Here is a 15,877-nt window from a genome sequence, read left to right on the forward strand (position 1 = left end):
AATACAATCACAGTTACAAAATCCAGATTCCTGCCCAGATGTGTAGACTTTGTGGGTAACCAGCTCCTTTTTAGAGTTACGTATTAATGGTAGATAAAGGTCTGGCAGTTTAACTTCCTAAGATAAATGAGGCACAGCCGACGACCTAATCTTCTACATGATCGGAGCCTAAATTCATAACTGTCCACCATACAATGAGGCTTCCTCTCAAGTGGACTCAAACTCAGGAGTTCAAATATTTCCAATATGTTTGTACAAGGAGATTAAAATCCAAAACAGGTTATATTTCAGAGTAGATAACTCAGCGTGTCTTTTAAAAATATGGTCATAACTAAATGTTTAGGTTCTGCATTTCTTGTTGAGGATGAAAATAAACAGCAACTGTGTTGTATGAGATTCAAAGTAGTTAAAGAGTCAGATCATCAAACCCTGAACTATATTCAATATTTGATTCATAACTGTCCTAGAATCCTAAATGATTGATTCTGTGATCAAAGTTTACTTCCAACAAATTCAAGAACCAAGCTTTGCTAAGTCAACCTAAAATGAATAGAACCATGGTCATCCTTGTTTCACTCCAATGTTTTACCTCAAATGTCAAACTTGAGCAGCAATTTATTCTCAAAATATTAGCAGAAAATCACTGAGCTATTTAATGAGTCAATACGTTAATTCTTGTAGCTGGATCATCAGCCAGTTCACAAATCTTTTTATGACATACTTATACCTCTGTGATTAAGTAAGGAAACAATTAAGTTTTGACAACTTGGATACCATACTTTGATATGTAGGAAACTAGAACCTGCCACTCCCAATTTATTGATGTATCCCATTGCAGTGCATTTATTCAAACACTTGTTTGTTTAAAATTGCTTTTTAAAGAACACAAGTTCCCAAACTAATCAAAGGCCAAACTGTATTTATCTGACATGATTTCTTTATCACACACCTAAGCATCATGCTCCCATTAGCTTGATTGAGCCAAATTTATCCAAGGATGCATTCTTGGTTCCTCTGGTCAATGCTGGTTACATTTTACATTGCACAATTTTGGCAGAAATTCAAAACACCACCACCACCACCACCAATACAACAAAATAGTTGACAGACATTCTATGTAATGTCAAAGCAAAATGCCTTGTCCAATCAAAGTTAACTTGGCAGTCAACTGTCAGTTATCATTAACTGGTGCATTCTCCATCTCTACCAGAGTTCCCTTGCCAATTAATCAGCACTCTCCTTTCACAGAGTATAAATAGTACTGTTTCCCTTTACACTGATATTTCTTGTGAATTGCCCTGAATAGTGCAAGAAGAAAAGCTCTGATAAAAACTGTATCTTTTCTTCCATTAACGATCAAGTTCTGTACTACCAAACAACAAAAATATTGCAGCAAATAAAGACTTACTAAAATGGTCTGGAGATCCTAGAGTTGAAAAAACACATGTCAGAAACTGCAGACGAACCTGCACTTCTGCGCCATGGCTGTACCTGTATTAAAATCGTTATGTGCAGAGTTAATGCTGGGAAATTGGAAGGAAAATGCTGATTTTGTTTATCATGCATTTTTTAAAAAGATTTCTATATTCAAGGCTTTGCAGACAGTCTGGAATGATAGCATGCACTAATTTTGATTCAGTACTCCACATGCACAATGCATAATAACATCATAATATATGTTATATCAGATGAACGTTTCGACAAATGATGATATACTTCGTGTTTTTATTCATTCACACATTGTCAGGCTCCCAAGTATTAACAATGCATAATTCAGAAAACACCAGCTTCTTGAGACATAGTCAGGTACATTGACATACACTTCTATTGACATTCACAGATGTTCTGGAATTTCAGTCTTCAAAAATCAGAATATGGGTTTTGAGTGAACTGGGATGTGAAGGGGACATTACATCTGATGCTTGGCTCATTTATTTACAGTTTTTAAAAAATCTATGGTAAAACAAAACATTAATTGGAGAAATATTAAGTGAGGACTGCCTGTCATAAAAATCAAATCCATGAAAACAGACTTTCAGCAGATGAGAAACACAATACAATATATTACATAGTGTAGTACATTCAAACACAAATCCTATTTTATCAAACTCAATAAAAATTTCATCTTAATTTCCTTTTCAAATCTGTTCAGTTTCTTCTCTTTAAAAGAATTTTGAGAACCCAATAGACTCTACACAGACCTAAAAAGCATTTTAAGATATACTAAATGTATCCTGGAAACTGTGCACAGTGCCCATTCTCACCTGAAACTATATACTGCAACCTAACAAGATCAATTATTTCAAAACAAAGAAGAATGACATACTTTATTCTACACAGCATCAATCATTTAAGTTCAATGATGAAGGAAGAGAGGCATTTCATGACTGCTCATTACAAATTTGGCAAAAATGGAGAACTAGTCACTGTTCACAACACAATTTGAATATTGAAAATTGAATACTTTTCAATTCAGTAGGCTAAATGGACGAACATTACAGCAATGTGCAATGTTAGTTCCAAATTTCCTCCACTTGAGAGAAACAAGTAATGTAATAAAACTGAATAGCCTTCCCAGTTTGTTGCTTTGAATGCCCAGTTTTCCTAAAAACTGGATCTGTTGCTTAATTAATGCTGGGTTCTACTACAGAAATCCCATTTTGTAGCCTGAAATTAACCAATAACTTAACTTAAAAATAGAACATTTTTGCATCCTCAGGAAGAATTGTTTAGGCACTTAATCTGGATTGCAGATTTATGTGCAGGTGGTGGTAAATGTCACGTGTTGTGGATCAGATCAAATCCCCTCAAAATATATGAAAAAGATACTTTAGACTTTAATTTTTTTTTCTTTTAAAGGTAAGTGTATAGCCTTTTGTTCCAGATGTAACCACACCATTTCTCACCACGCGCCCCCCCCTCCCCAACCCCCCTCCCCGTAGCCAGAAATTAACCGGTCTGCCTGTGAGGCAAAATTACAACAGATATAGATTCCACCCCAATATGTGCAATCAATCTGATTTCCTCATTATTATGATGCCTCAAAAGCACAAATCATAGCAAAGAAATATGAAGACATGATATATAAAACATCCATTTAGAGTACAAGATGTTTCACTGCCTCCATTCAATTTATTTACAATGGCCAAACAAAATTATACATTAAACTTAAAATACATTCTTCAGAAAGGTGAATGTGCCTTGACACAAGAATCACTGTTTACATTCTCTCAGAACATTCCTTCTGTGTACAATTACAAATCACACAAAATCCTTGTTATCAAAAAAGGGATAGGAGCATGGAGTTCCTACGGATAGCACAAAAACATGGACAGTGCTAAAATAGAAATTCTCTATCTACCACAAAGGACTGCGATGTCAGGACCTGTAAAGTGGGAAAAAATATCGGGTCTGTGACCAAGCACGCTAGTATGCAGATCCACGAATAGCAAATTAAAGTATCATAAGGAATGAGTGTACTTTGATATACCTTACATTTGGAGAATAAGTTTAAATTAATCTTGCAGCTAAGAATTGGAATTTTAAATAGTTTGAGAACTTAGTACTTATATAAAAGTTAATCTCTGAAGAAGTGAAATGCACAACTTATACTTCTTTGAAACTTCGAAAAATAACTGTTCAATATACTTAGTTTAACATTTGACTGTATGCGTTTTAACACAGATTAAACTAAACAAATGCTGAAATCGATGTTAAATGTTCAAAAATATTCAAAAAGATGATCAGCAGACATACTTACAACAAATGTTTATGGACTCCTTCTCTAACTGCTTGAATGTAGTGTATTAGATTGTCAAAGAAAAGTTTCATCATGCTTAGTTCCTTTTCTGCCCACCTATATAATAAAAAGTTGATCTTACACGACATCATATATTCATTATCCACAAGTGGATGGCAATTTTATTTCTACTATGGGGTGTATTACACTATGATTATTTGAGGACAAGTTAGCACATCTTCTACTCATATCAAAAATTAATTTTACAAATATACATCTATAAAGCCTTTATCAAACACTCCACAAAATTACGTGAACTGCAAACAACTTGGTCCTTTTGTCCCTAACACCATTCATTCCATCTACTTACAATGTAGAACCTTTTACTTACATAATTATAAAATATAATTGTCTTCATCTGAGTCAACTGCAAATCACCTTTGATCACCATCTTCTGGCACCAGTTCACTTATCTGTTCTACGTTACTAAAATGCTATTTTATTGTAGATGTCTGCTCAGATTTCTTTGATTGCAATACACTTTAAAATAAAATATGAAATTTACTAACTTGCCCTCACAAAACATGCACTTCAAACTTCTTGTGATTTGTCTGACTCACTCTCTACATGAAATATTGTTATTGCACAGAGCATAGAAAAACTCCAAAAGGTGGAGAATGAACAGAAATTTTCAATATGCATATATACCATTTTAAAAAAAATGAAAATAGTTACTTTAGTTAATTACCAGGTTTTTCCCCCATACCTTTAGTGTGATTGCACTGCCCTTAACAATTGGTTATTAATTGGAAACATAAATGGTGCTTAAAGGGAAAAGTTACATGGGTGTTTTTGGGGGCGGGGGGGAAAAGAGAGAAGCATAGAGGTTGAGCTGCTACGTATATTCAAGACTGGCAGACACATTTGTAGTGAGTAAGGGACTCAGGCTTATGGGAAAAACACAGGAAAGTGGAGTTGAAAACTATGAAATCAGCCAGGATCTCATCGAATGATGGAGCAGACTCTTTGGACTGAATGGCCTACTTCTGCTCCTATAATCTTTTGGTCTGATACACATGCCACATTTTGGAAATGTGACAACTCAGATGCCACACTTCAGATATGCTTTTTTTAAAAAAGGTTGTGAAGTGATATAACACTGAGTAGATATGAAACTTTATAATATCGATAGACTCCTGCAACCAACAAATTCACTAACCTTGAGTATCTGGCCTTATGTTAAAACCATCAATCCCTTTAAATTCCTCGACGTGGCACAGCCTCCTCCTTACTTCCCCTTGTGACCTGTGCCCACAGCTCCTTAACCCAACCCCAATAAACTTCAACACCAACATCTTCACTTGCAGCCTGCTCTGCCAAATTCCAAGCTTCTTGCAGCTTCTTCATTCAGGTTCCAAAACATTCACACACTCCAATTTCAGCTCCCAATCACCTTGCAGCCTCCGTCTCCACATCACACCATAACTCCCAGCAAAATAACTGGCCACATCCCTTGGAAAAAGGCAGGAGCCACAAGTGTCAGAAAAGGCCTCAGCATTTAACAAAAAGCAGTTCCGGTCCTTGCAGTAACTCCTTCACTTCTACTTCTTCCTAACCGCTCAGATTATAGCCTTTGGATACATCATTAAAAGCAAAATGTTCTCATGGTTCAAAGTGTTGTAAGAACACTACTAAAATCTTGCAGGAAACATTTTTCTTTGCCAACATTAAAAACCCTTGCTGGATTTCTGAACAGATATCAACATAAGTGGGAGATGTATCAAGATATTATGTAAATATAAAAAATATCTTCTTTATATTAGCAACTTGTAAGTAAATTGAAGTATTTAACTTGAAAAATCGCAATGTATTGTACAATTGTGGGTTACTTACATAGTTATCCAATGCGTATCATAACTGCTTCCAAATTGTTGAAAAGTGCCAAATAGTTTTGGCAAAAGACGGAGTGAAACTACCACAGATCTAAATAAAGATAATTGGACATGATTAATATTAAATAATTATTTAATTTTGGATGTCAAATAATCATACTGAGCAAACTTTCTTTAAACTATACCAAAATATCTTGTAAGAACAATTTCTAAAGTTATCAATTTTATTACATTTTCATTCTAAATTTGAAACATATGATTACCTAGTTTTAATGCTGTAGTCCTGTTCGCCGAGCTGGGAATTTGTGTTGCAGAGGTTTCGTCCCCTGTCTAGGTGACATCCTCAGTGCTTGGGAGTCTCCTGTGAAGCGCTTCTGTGATGTTTCCTCCAGCATTTATAGTGATTTGTACCTGCTGCTTCCGGTTGTCAGTTCCAGCTGTCCGTTGCAGTGGTCGGTATATTGGGTCCAGGTCGATGTGCTTATTAACTGAATCTGTGGATGAGTGCCATGCCTCTAGGAATTCCCTGGCTGTTCTCTGTGGCACTCATCAACAGATTCAAATCAATAAGCACATCGACCTGGACCCAATATACCGACCACTGCAACGGACAGCTGGAACTGACAACCGGAAGCAGCAGATTCAAACCACTACAAATGTTGGAGGAAAGATCACAGAAGCGCTTCACAGGAGGCTCCCAAGCACTGAGGATGTCACCTAGACAGGGGACAAACGTCTGCAACACAAATTCCCAGCTCGGCGAACAGAACCACACCTGAGCTACAAATCTTCTCACAAACTTTGAACACCTAGTTTTAATTTCAATCATGTAAGTGACGACATCTTAAGAATCATGTACTCACTACATATTTAGAATGAACAGTATATCAACTTCATCGTGTACTGGGAAATATAATACTTTTATTACTTACCTATCATTTGCCAGATTTTCTAAACAACCTTCAATAAATCTCATTCTAATCTGCCGATCAGTAAACCAGCATACAAGGGAGCACAGCAGTTTCTCAGCTTCATTTATCAACCCCTCTGAGAGATGAACCTACACAGACAAACAGAAAGTAACCAAAAGCACTCCATTCAAACAATTCCAAATTGTTATTATGAAGATTAACATACCGCGTCTTCATCTTGCACCAGGTCCCAAAGAAGAGTATTACCCTTTTTGCAAACATTATCTAAATTGATGTCTGTGACTGCATTTGAGTTGAATTGATGCTTATGAACACTAGGAGCTGAGGAAAGAAGGTACAATATTCAAGTAGTAAAATAAAATGCATACTCAGGAATAAAGAAATTATTTACTTAAGACTCAACAATTTTCCTCCTGCATTTACAATTCTCTACATTTTTCTAATGATCCAAACGTATTGTATGTATAAAAAGCAGTTTTCCAAATCTTTCACAGCGTATGTGGTTTTGCCTTTATACTAACTTCCTCATGATCGCGCAAAGGATCCCACCTTTTCTTCCCCAACAGAAGATGTTATATTTTCATTACAGTTTGGAACAATACGACAAGAATTATGTACACCAACAGATCAACAAGTAATATTAATTACCAAAACAAGGTCAACTGATTTGCTCTTAATTAATTCCAGTATCACATAAGTAATAAATGAGAAAAATAAAATCATTACAGTTACTTCAGTATAATTCCAGTTACAGTTTTCATCAAATGTCTCTCTAAACTTTAGACAATAATCTCCCCACTAACTTAACGCTAATATGGCACTAAGTTATTTAACTTCATATACTAGCCAATACGCTGAAGTCCTGAAAGGAAAATTTTCATTCAAATGATAGTGTAATTTTTATCTATCCCTTCCCAAACAGGCAAAATTAAGTGGGGTAATAGAATCAATAAAAGATGAGATCAGTACATTTGAATAAGTGGATCTTAAATCCCAAAGGTAAGATATAGTACCAGTTTGACTGAAACAAAAACAGAAAGAGACAGCAAACATTGATGGGATGTGTTTTCAGGCTGCCAAGCAGTGGTGGTAATGTAGGACACAGTATACATCAAAAGAAGTTATAGGTACATGTAACAAAAGTAATCATGGAGACGTCAAGCTATTACATGTAAGCTGGCCATACCTATCTAATGCTAGTACTGTGGAAGAATTGCTGGAAGACATTTTTGCTAGAATAATAAGTTGAACTACCAGTTATAGAATGGCTACTTTCTATATTGTGCAATGGGAAAAGGCTAATAATCGTACTGCAAAAAAGCCTATAGATAAGTAGTGAGCACAAGGTGAGCTTGTGAACGATGTAGTTAAATCTGAAACTAGGGTCTCAAATGTGAACAAGGGAATTCACTAAGGTATAAGATGTAAATATTGATCCGGTATGTTGGGAAACTTCATTGAAAATGTACAATGGTACATAGATATTGGTGAGCATTTAAAGTATTAATACATGGTTCACAAATAAAAAAGTCCATTCCTTCAAGACACAAAAACCTAGCATGCGTGGTGACCCAACCATGGCTGCTAAAAGAAGTTAAAAATCACATTTGATCAAAAAAGCTCTCCTCTAATAATACGGAAAACAAAATAATTGAAAGAATTTTAGAATTCCACAAAGTGGAAATTGATAAATGAAAGTGAAATAGAATGTTGAAAGTAAACTAGTGAGAAACATAAAGATGGACTGTAAAAGCTTAAGTACATAAAATGAAATATGTTAGAATAGACAAATATGGGTCCACCAGAGGCAGAGACAGGAAAGTTCATAATAGGGAATGAGGAAATAGCAGAGAACCTGAACAAATACAACAATTCTGTCTTCACAGAGGAAGACATTCCTTCAAGGAATACTAGAGAACTAAGGGACTAATGAGAATAAAAAGTGAAAGAAATGAGTATTGGAAAAAAAGGTGCCACTGGAGAAATTAGCGGGAATGAAAGTTGATAAATCCCCTGAATGTAATGGTCTATACTCCAAAGTGTTGAAAAAAGGTGGCTGAGGTGACCCCATGATTTAATAAAGGAAGAAGAGGAGAGAATTAGGGGATACAGGCCTCTTAGCTTGACATAATCAGTATGGAAAAATGCCAGAATCCATAATACAAGATGTGTAACTGGACACTTATAAAATAATGGCAGGATTGGACAGACTGCACGCACATAACTGAAAGGGCAATCATTTCTGACAGGCCTGACTAAGGTTTTTAGAATGAAGGACTGATAAAGGTGGAACCATTAGTTATGGTGCTCAGTATTTGGATTTTCATAAGGCCTTCAATCATGGCTCCACACAGTAAGTTATTACACAAAATTACAGCATTTGGGATTGCAACTAAAATACTGACATTGAGAACTGTTTAACAAACAGAAAGTAGAAAGTAAAGAGTGGAAATAAACAGCTGACACTCTGCTTGACAGGCTATGGCAAGCTGTGTACAACATAATTTAGGCCCCAGCTGTTCAAAACTTACAATGACTTGGGTGTGGAGGAGCCAGGATAATATTTTCAAATATGTTGACGACAGAAAACCAGGTGCAAATGAGAGTTGTGAGGAGGAAGCAAAGAGGATTCAAGGCGATTTAAATACAATGACTGAGCAAAACAACATATAGAAAAATGTGAAGTTATTCACTTTGGTATACAGAACAGAAATGCAGCCTATTTCTTAAAAGGTAAGAGATACACAAGTATTGATTCCCAAAGGGATCTGGGAGGTGCATAATCATTAGTTACTGAAAGCAAACATGCAGGTCCAGTAAGCAATTAGCAAGGCAAATATCATTTTAGCTTTTAATCACAAGATGACTTGAGCACTGGAGTAAAAATGTCTTAGTGCAATTGTATAAAGCCTTTGTGAAACCAGAGTGGGCAAGGACTGATACACTTACCATAGGGGGAGTGCATCAAAGTTATATCATACGGATACCTGAGATGGCAGGATTGTCCTGTGGAGGTAGGAGATAGAGGATGTTGGTGGAGGGTTACTTTTCAGACTGGAGGCCTGTGACCAGCAGTGTGCCATAACGATTGGTGCTGGATCCACTGCTTTTTGTCATTTATACAAACGATTTGGTTGTGAACATAGGGAGTATGATTAGCAAGTTTGCAGATGAAACCAAAATTGGAGGTGTAGTGGTCAGCTAAGAAAGTTTTTTTCAAAACACAATGGAGCTTTGATTAAGTGGGCCAAGGAGTGGCAGATGGAGTTTAATTCAGATAAATGTGAGATGTTGCATTTTGGTAAGGCAAATCAGGGCAGGGCTTACAAATTTAATGGCAATGTCCTGAAAAGTGTTACTGAACAAAGAAACCTTGGGGTGGAGGTTCATAGTTGTTGAAAGTGAAGTTGCAGATAGATAGGATAGTGAAGGCAGCATTTGGTAGACTTGCCTTTACTGGTCAGTGCATTGAGTGTAGGATATCATGTTGTGGCTAGACAGGTCATTGGTTAGGTCACTTTTGGTCATTGCGTTCAATTCTGGTCTTCCTGCTTAGGAAAGTTGTTGTTAAACTTCAGAAGGTGGAGAAAAGATTTCCAAGGATGTTGCCAGAATTGGAGCTATAGGGAGAGGCTGGGGCTATTTTCCCTGGAGTGTCAGTGGTTGAGGAACGGCCTTATAGAGGTTTATAAAATTACGAGGGGTATGGATGGGGTGAATAGCCAAGATCTTTTCCCCAGGATAGGGAAGTCCAAAACTAAAGGGTGAGAAGAGAAAGATATGAAAGGGACCTAATGGGCAACTTTTTCACACAGAGGATGGCACGTGTATGGAATTATTTGCTGGTAGTGATGTTGGAGGCTGGTATAATTACAATATTTTTAATGCATCTGGATGGGTACATGAATAGGAACAGTTGAGGGGGATATGGATCAAATACTAGCAAATGAGACTAGATTAATTTCGAATATCTGGTCAGCATGGATGGTTTGGACCAAAAGGTCTGTTTCCGTGCTGCACAACTCTATGACTCTGCGAGGAATTAAGCAGTTTGTGCCTATATTCTCCTTAGAGTCTACAGTAACGAAAGGTGGTCTAATTGAAACAAAATTCTTCAAGAGGTCAGATAGCATATAGCTGTGAAGACTGGTTGAAGGCAGTAGAGAGATCCAGAATCAGGAGATGCCATCTCAGGATAAGTAATAGGCCATTAGGAACTAAGATTAGGAGGAATTTTTTTTCATTTAGAAGGTGGTGAATCTTTGGAATTCCGTACTCTGAAAGACTTAATGTTCAGACATTAAATACATATGAAACACAAATGAAAAAAAAGCTATGCATGAATAGATGTCTAGGTATTAAAGATCGCAGAAACTGGGCTACTGCAGGACATGATACTGAAATAGAATATCAAATGGTAGAGTGGGATTAAGTGGCTAGGGTAAACACAAGTTTTGTTGCTGCCGGTTAGAATAATAGAACCATTATTACTGTGAAGCATTTTCATATAATTTCAGTTCAGAGGCAAAACTCAGCTTTGCCAAATTGCAACACACAGTAAACTTCTTTGAACTAATCTTTCTGATAATCTTAGGGGAAATTGGCTGAAGTGACTTTTTTTCAACATAATTCAAATTTATTACTATCCAATGCATTCACAAGTCTCAAGCAACAGCAATAGAAAACATGCAACAGCTTTCCATTTTACCATTCATTCTGAAAGTTAATGTACATTTCCCTACCTTGACTAAGATGTTCATGGTAGATAGACGCAAGATTGGGAAGATGCTGTTGAAGATGAGATGTAAGTTCTGCATGTGAATTAATCTGTACCAGTTCTTCCTCGCAACCTGACTCTTCCCCATCAAAGTCAGCCATGTTCTTTTCAGACTTTGCACTGACCTGAGAACTACTACAGCTGACATCATCTGCACTCATCATATCATCACCCAAGTGCCTGTAAAGCAAATATTTCATAATAATAGAACTTCACAAGGAACCTTTTCTTTCCAATCTATACAGAAAATAATTTGCAAGAAATACATTTACATTCACACATTTGAAGTGACACATATGTTGTAAGAGAATTTAATCGTTATCAAAAGCACACACTGAACTAGAAATTAAACCAATATTTAAAAGAAAGTGACCTGGGGCATGACAGACTGCCGCACTCAAAAACAAGTTTAATTCTTTTCAATTGAGCAAAGATGATTATGGCTCTTCCCTTTTCTTAATTAGTGCTTACAGTTAAACACCAAAAGTGAAAGCATCATTCTGTAAAATCAGTTTCAAGATCAATACAATGACCAGATACATGTTAATGCTGGCATGATAAAAATTCCAAACACTATAGTTAATCAGAAAAGTAATTTGAAAACTGGAGACTACTATTAAAAGATTGGTGGGATGCTGTTTGGAGGGTCAGTGTGGACTCAATGGGCCAAATGGCCTGCTTCCCCACTGTAGCTATTCTGTGATTCTAGCATTTAAAGAGTTGGACAAAGATTGCATAGATAAATACTATCAACACAATGCTAAAGAATCCTGCTAAGTGTAAAGTTCAGATTTCATGACTTTTTTAATCCTATTCATGGCAGCTCAACAGCAATAACACATTTTCTTGATTCAGAAGGTTGAAAGATCATGGCCTTCAATAGAGATGTGAACAAAATCTAGGCCAACCTCTTGTATAATGGTGCAAGAATGCTGCATAATTAAAGTTGCAATCTTTCAGACAAAAGAAACTGAAGGTCCATCTATCCATCACAGCCCAACTGTGCTATTTCAAAAGACAGCATGCGAGTCATCTGCTACAACCCAGCATCCCTCTGCACTACTAAAGTCCTAACTACATTGGCTTAAAAGCAACTTAGAAATTCCTGAATGCTACTACTTTACGAAGTAACTCTGAAGTAGCAATGTTTTGTTGCCAAGAGACTCCTCCCAGGGCTGGGGAATGCATATTTCCCATAATTTGAAAAACTTAGTTTAAAGGAATCAGGGCCACTTGTGACCTCTACGTAGAGGAGCATTGCTGCTAGGTTGGAGGATAATTTATGACAACCCAAGGAGAGCAATAAGATGTAACTAATGGATAGCCTTACTGAAGAATACAAAAGAACAGCATACAAAATGTTCTAGTCAGAAATTTTCATTTTTCAATGACGGTGAACAATTAATAACTTGCTGGAGGAGGAAGCTCTACAAATACCTATGATTTGGAGATGCTGGGGTTGGACTGGGGTGTACAAAGTTAAAAATCACACACCACCAGGTTATAGTCCAACAGGTTTAATTGGAAGCACTAGCTTTCGGAGCGCCGCCCCTTCATCAGCCACAACCACCTGATGAAGGAGCAGAGCTCCGAAAGCTAGTGCTTCCAATTAAACCTGTTGGACTATAACCTGACGTTGTGATTTTTTAACTTTGTATAAATACTTACAAACTCAAAATGATGGACGGGCCCAGCACATCACTGTAAAAGCTAAACTAAGGCACTGGTAACAAACTTCAGCCAGAACTACCAAGAGGACATTACAGCTCAACCTCCTCTAGATGTCACCAGCATCTTCCCCAATCTTCAGCCAATTTGATTCATTCCACACAATGTCAAGAATAGAAAGAGGCACTTGATACTGCAAAGGCTTTGGAGCTTGACAATATTTCAGCAACAAATTTAAGATGTGCCCCAGAATTTGCCCTAGTATGTATTCTGCACAAAGAAAAGCAAGACAAATTCACCCTGGCCCATTACTGAGAGTGTGGTGCTGGAAAAGCACAGCATCTTGATGAAGGGGTTATACCCAAAATGTTGATTCTCCTGCTCTTCAGATGCTGCCTGACTTGCTGTGCTTTTCCAGCACCACACTCTCGACTCTGATCTCCAGCCTCTGTAGCCCTCTCTTCCTCCCAGCCCATTATTGCCCCAGTTTACCCTCAATCATCAACAAACTGCTGGAAGGAGCTAACAACAATGCTATCAAGCAGCACATGCTTAGCAATAACCACTCAATAACGCTTCCTCATTATAACTTCGGTCCAAACATGGTCAAAAGAGCGGAATATCCTTGAAAGTGAAAGTGACTACCCTTGACAAAGCTGCACTTGAGAGAATGTAACATTAAAACAGTAAAAATTGAATTATTGGGTGTAAGGGGGTAACTATGCTGATAGGAGTAATATCTAGTACAAAGAAGGATGGTTGCAGTTGTTTGAGAGTGCTCTCAGCTCCAGGATCCTTGCTTCACTGCAGGATCCTTGGAATGGTGTCTGATGCTTAACTATTTTTTTAGCTGTTTCAGTGATTTTCCAAGGGTGTTTGTTGAGCATTGCAGAATATTCAGCATACTTCTCACAGATAACCAAATGCAAAGACGTGGACAACATCCAGGTTTGATTTGGGCAATCCATATGAAAACTACAAAACCAGTTCAGAAGCTCGGAATCTTGCAGTGAGTCACTCACCATCTCACTGCCCAAAGTCTATCATCTACAAGGTACAAGTCCAGAGTGTGATGCCATATTTCCCACTTGTCTGGATAAGCACAGCTCTAACAACATTCAAGAAGCTTGACACCATCCAAGACAATTGGCACTGCATTCACTCCCTGTACCATCAATATACAGTAGCAGTAGTTTGTACTAAGTACAAAAGGTGCTGCAGAAATGCATCAAGGCCCCTTAGATAACATCTTCCAAACCCATGACCACTACCACGTAGTAGGACAAGGGCAGCAAATACCACACCATCTGTACATTTCTATCCAAGAGGCTCACTATCCTACCTTACAAATATATTGCAGTTCTTTCACTATCGCTGACTCAAAATCCTCAGGTCCATAAGAGCAGTGTAAGCTTACCTGCACCAAATAGACTGGAGTAGTTCAAGGCACCTCACCAGCACTTCCTCAACAGTAATTGGGATGGACAACAAAAAGTGGTATCTCAGTCAGCAAAGCAAATATCCCCCAAATAATTAAAAACAAATCAATCTTAAATTATGAAGCTGAGGTACGTTCAAATCCTAAAACACTGCATTTCTGGTGAGAAGGTTGACAGGACCCTGTTTAGACCACAGAGCTCAAGTGCAAAGAAAACACTTTGAAAATGCCCAAATGTCAAAATCCAAATAACAGCAAAGGAAATACTACCTAGTCACTAGAATAATCAAAAATTAACCAGATCTCTATAGACAATAGAAACAACATACGGAGGTATTTGGGTGCCTTTCAGTATTTTGCCTAGTTGATAATTAGGTAAATTGTTTTATCAAAAAGCGTGTGTTCGAGTACCAACACCATGTAATCTCAAGAATATCGACTTGCATAACATTCCCTGATTTACCTTTGTATTAAGAGTTAATTGTGTTGCATACCTGAATTATATCAAGAAGGGACAGTAGGGAAAACAGGGCAATTAAGAGAGAAGCAATGGATAAGATGGCTAATTAATTAATTTAAAACCGTAGGAATAAAGAACAAATTGGAAACAGAGGCAGCTTCATTCTCATGGGAATATGGCCTAGGTAGCTTATTGAAATGTGATACATGGGCAGGCAGAGAGAAACACTGGTTAAGGTCAGGACAAAAACGATGTCTTTAGCTGGAGCCATCAAGGATACGCTATCCTTTCAGTGTAAAAGGTGCCACTTTGCATTATGAGAACACAAGAATTAGAGATAGACCATTTAGATCACGGAGCCTCCTTGATCATTTAAACACAATAATGGCTGACCTTGGGTTTCAAATCCACTTTCCCATTGGACCCTATTTCCCTCAATTCCCAAGACACTTGAAATTTGTCTACATTGGCATAAATGTATTCGCTGATGGAACATCATGATAGAGAAGTACAAAGATTCACAACTATTTCAGTGATATAATCTCTCTCATCTCAGTCTTAAGTGATCAGCTCCATGTTTTAGGCTTGCTGAATAGTGGAAACACTTCCTCAGTGTCTACCTGATCAAGACACTTGAGGCAAAAGCCAAGAAATGTTTAAAAAAAATTGTTCAGGGTTCATGAGATGTTGATCACGGCTAGGTAGGCCATGTGGCAATGAATCTGAAAGTGGGTGGGTTAAGTCAGATGTAGTCTCACAATTTGTGTTAAAATGTTCTCTCAAGGCTTTGTAAAGATACTCTTCAAGCACAGAGGGTGAAGAGGCATCTGACCTGGGAATCAGCACCATCCATCAAACTTGGCCAAGGAAGAGATTGGACAACATACTTGTCACACCTGCCAGATAAAAGTAGCCAGAGTCATTAACATGAGGGGGGAGATTCAGAGTTCACAGCCTTCTAGCCAGGACAT

At 37.4% G+C, this 15,877-nt stretch overlaps 1 protein-coding gene across 4 annotated transcripts in view; it reads right to left on the reverse strand.

The window, feature by feature from the left end:
* usp34 (ubiquitin specific peptidase 34) overlaps positions 1-15,877 on the reverse strand; it is a 367,536-nt gene that overhangs the window by 240,700 nt on the left and 110,959 nt on the right. For all 4 annotated transcript variants that reach the window (XM_072581002.1, XM_072581003.1, XM_072581001.1 and 1 more), the window contains 6 exons: positions 11,306-11,520; positions 6,769-6,884; positions 6,564-6,691; positions 5,633-5,722; positions 3,761-3,856; positions 1,409-1,491 (listed from right to left, as the gene is read on the reverse strand). In XM_072581002.1, coding sequence (XP_072437103.1) covers positions 1,409-1,491; positions 3,761-3,856; positions 5,633-5,722; positions 6,564-6,691; positions 6,769-6,884; positions 11,306-11,520 — 728 coding nt within the window. The remainder of the gene's footprint in view (positions 1-1,408; positions 1,492-3,760; positions 3,857-5,632; positions 5,723-6,563; positions 6,692-6,768; positions 6,885-11,305; positions 11,521-15,877) is intronic.

Source organism: Chiloscyllium punctatum, chromosome 11, assembly GCF_047496795.1.
Source record: "Chiloscyllium punctatum isolate Juve2018m chromosome 11, sChiPun1.3, whole genome shotgun sequence".
Taxonomy (NCBI): domain Eukaryota; kingdom Metazoa; phylum Chordata; class Chondrichthyes; order Orectolobiformes; family Hemiscylliidae; genus Chiloscyllium; species Chiloscyllium punctatum.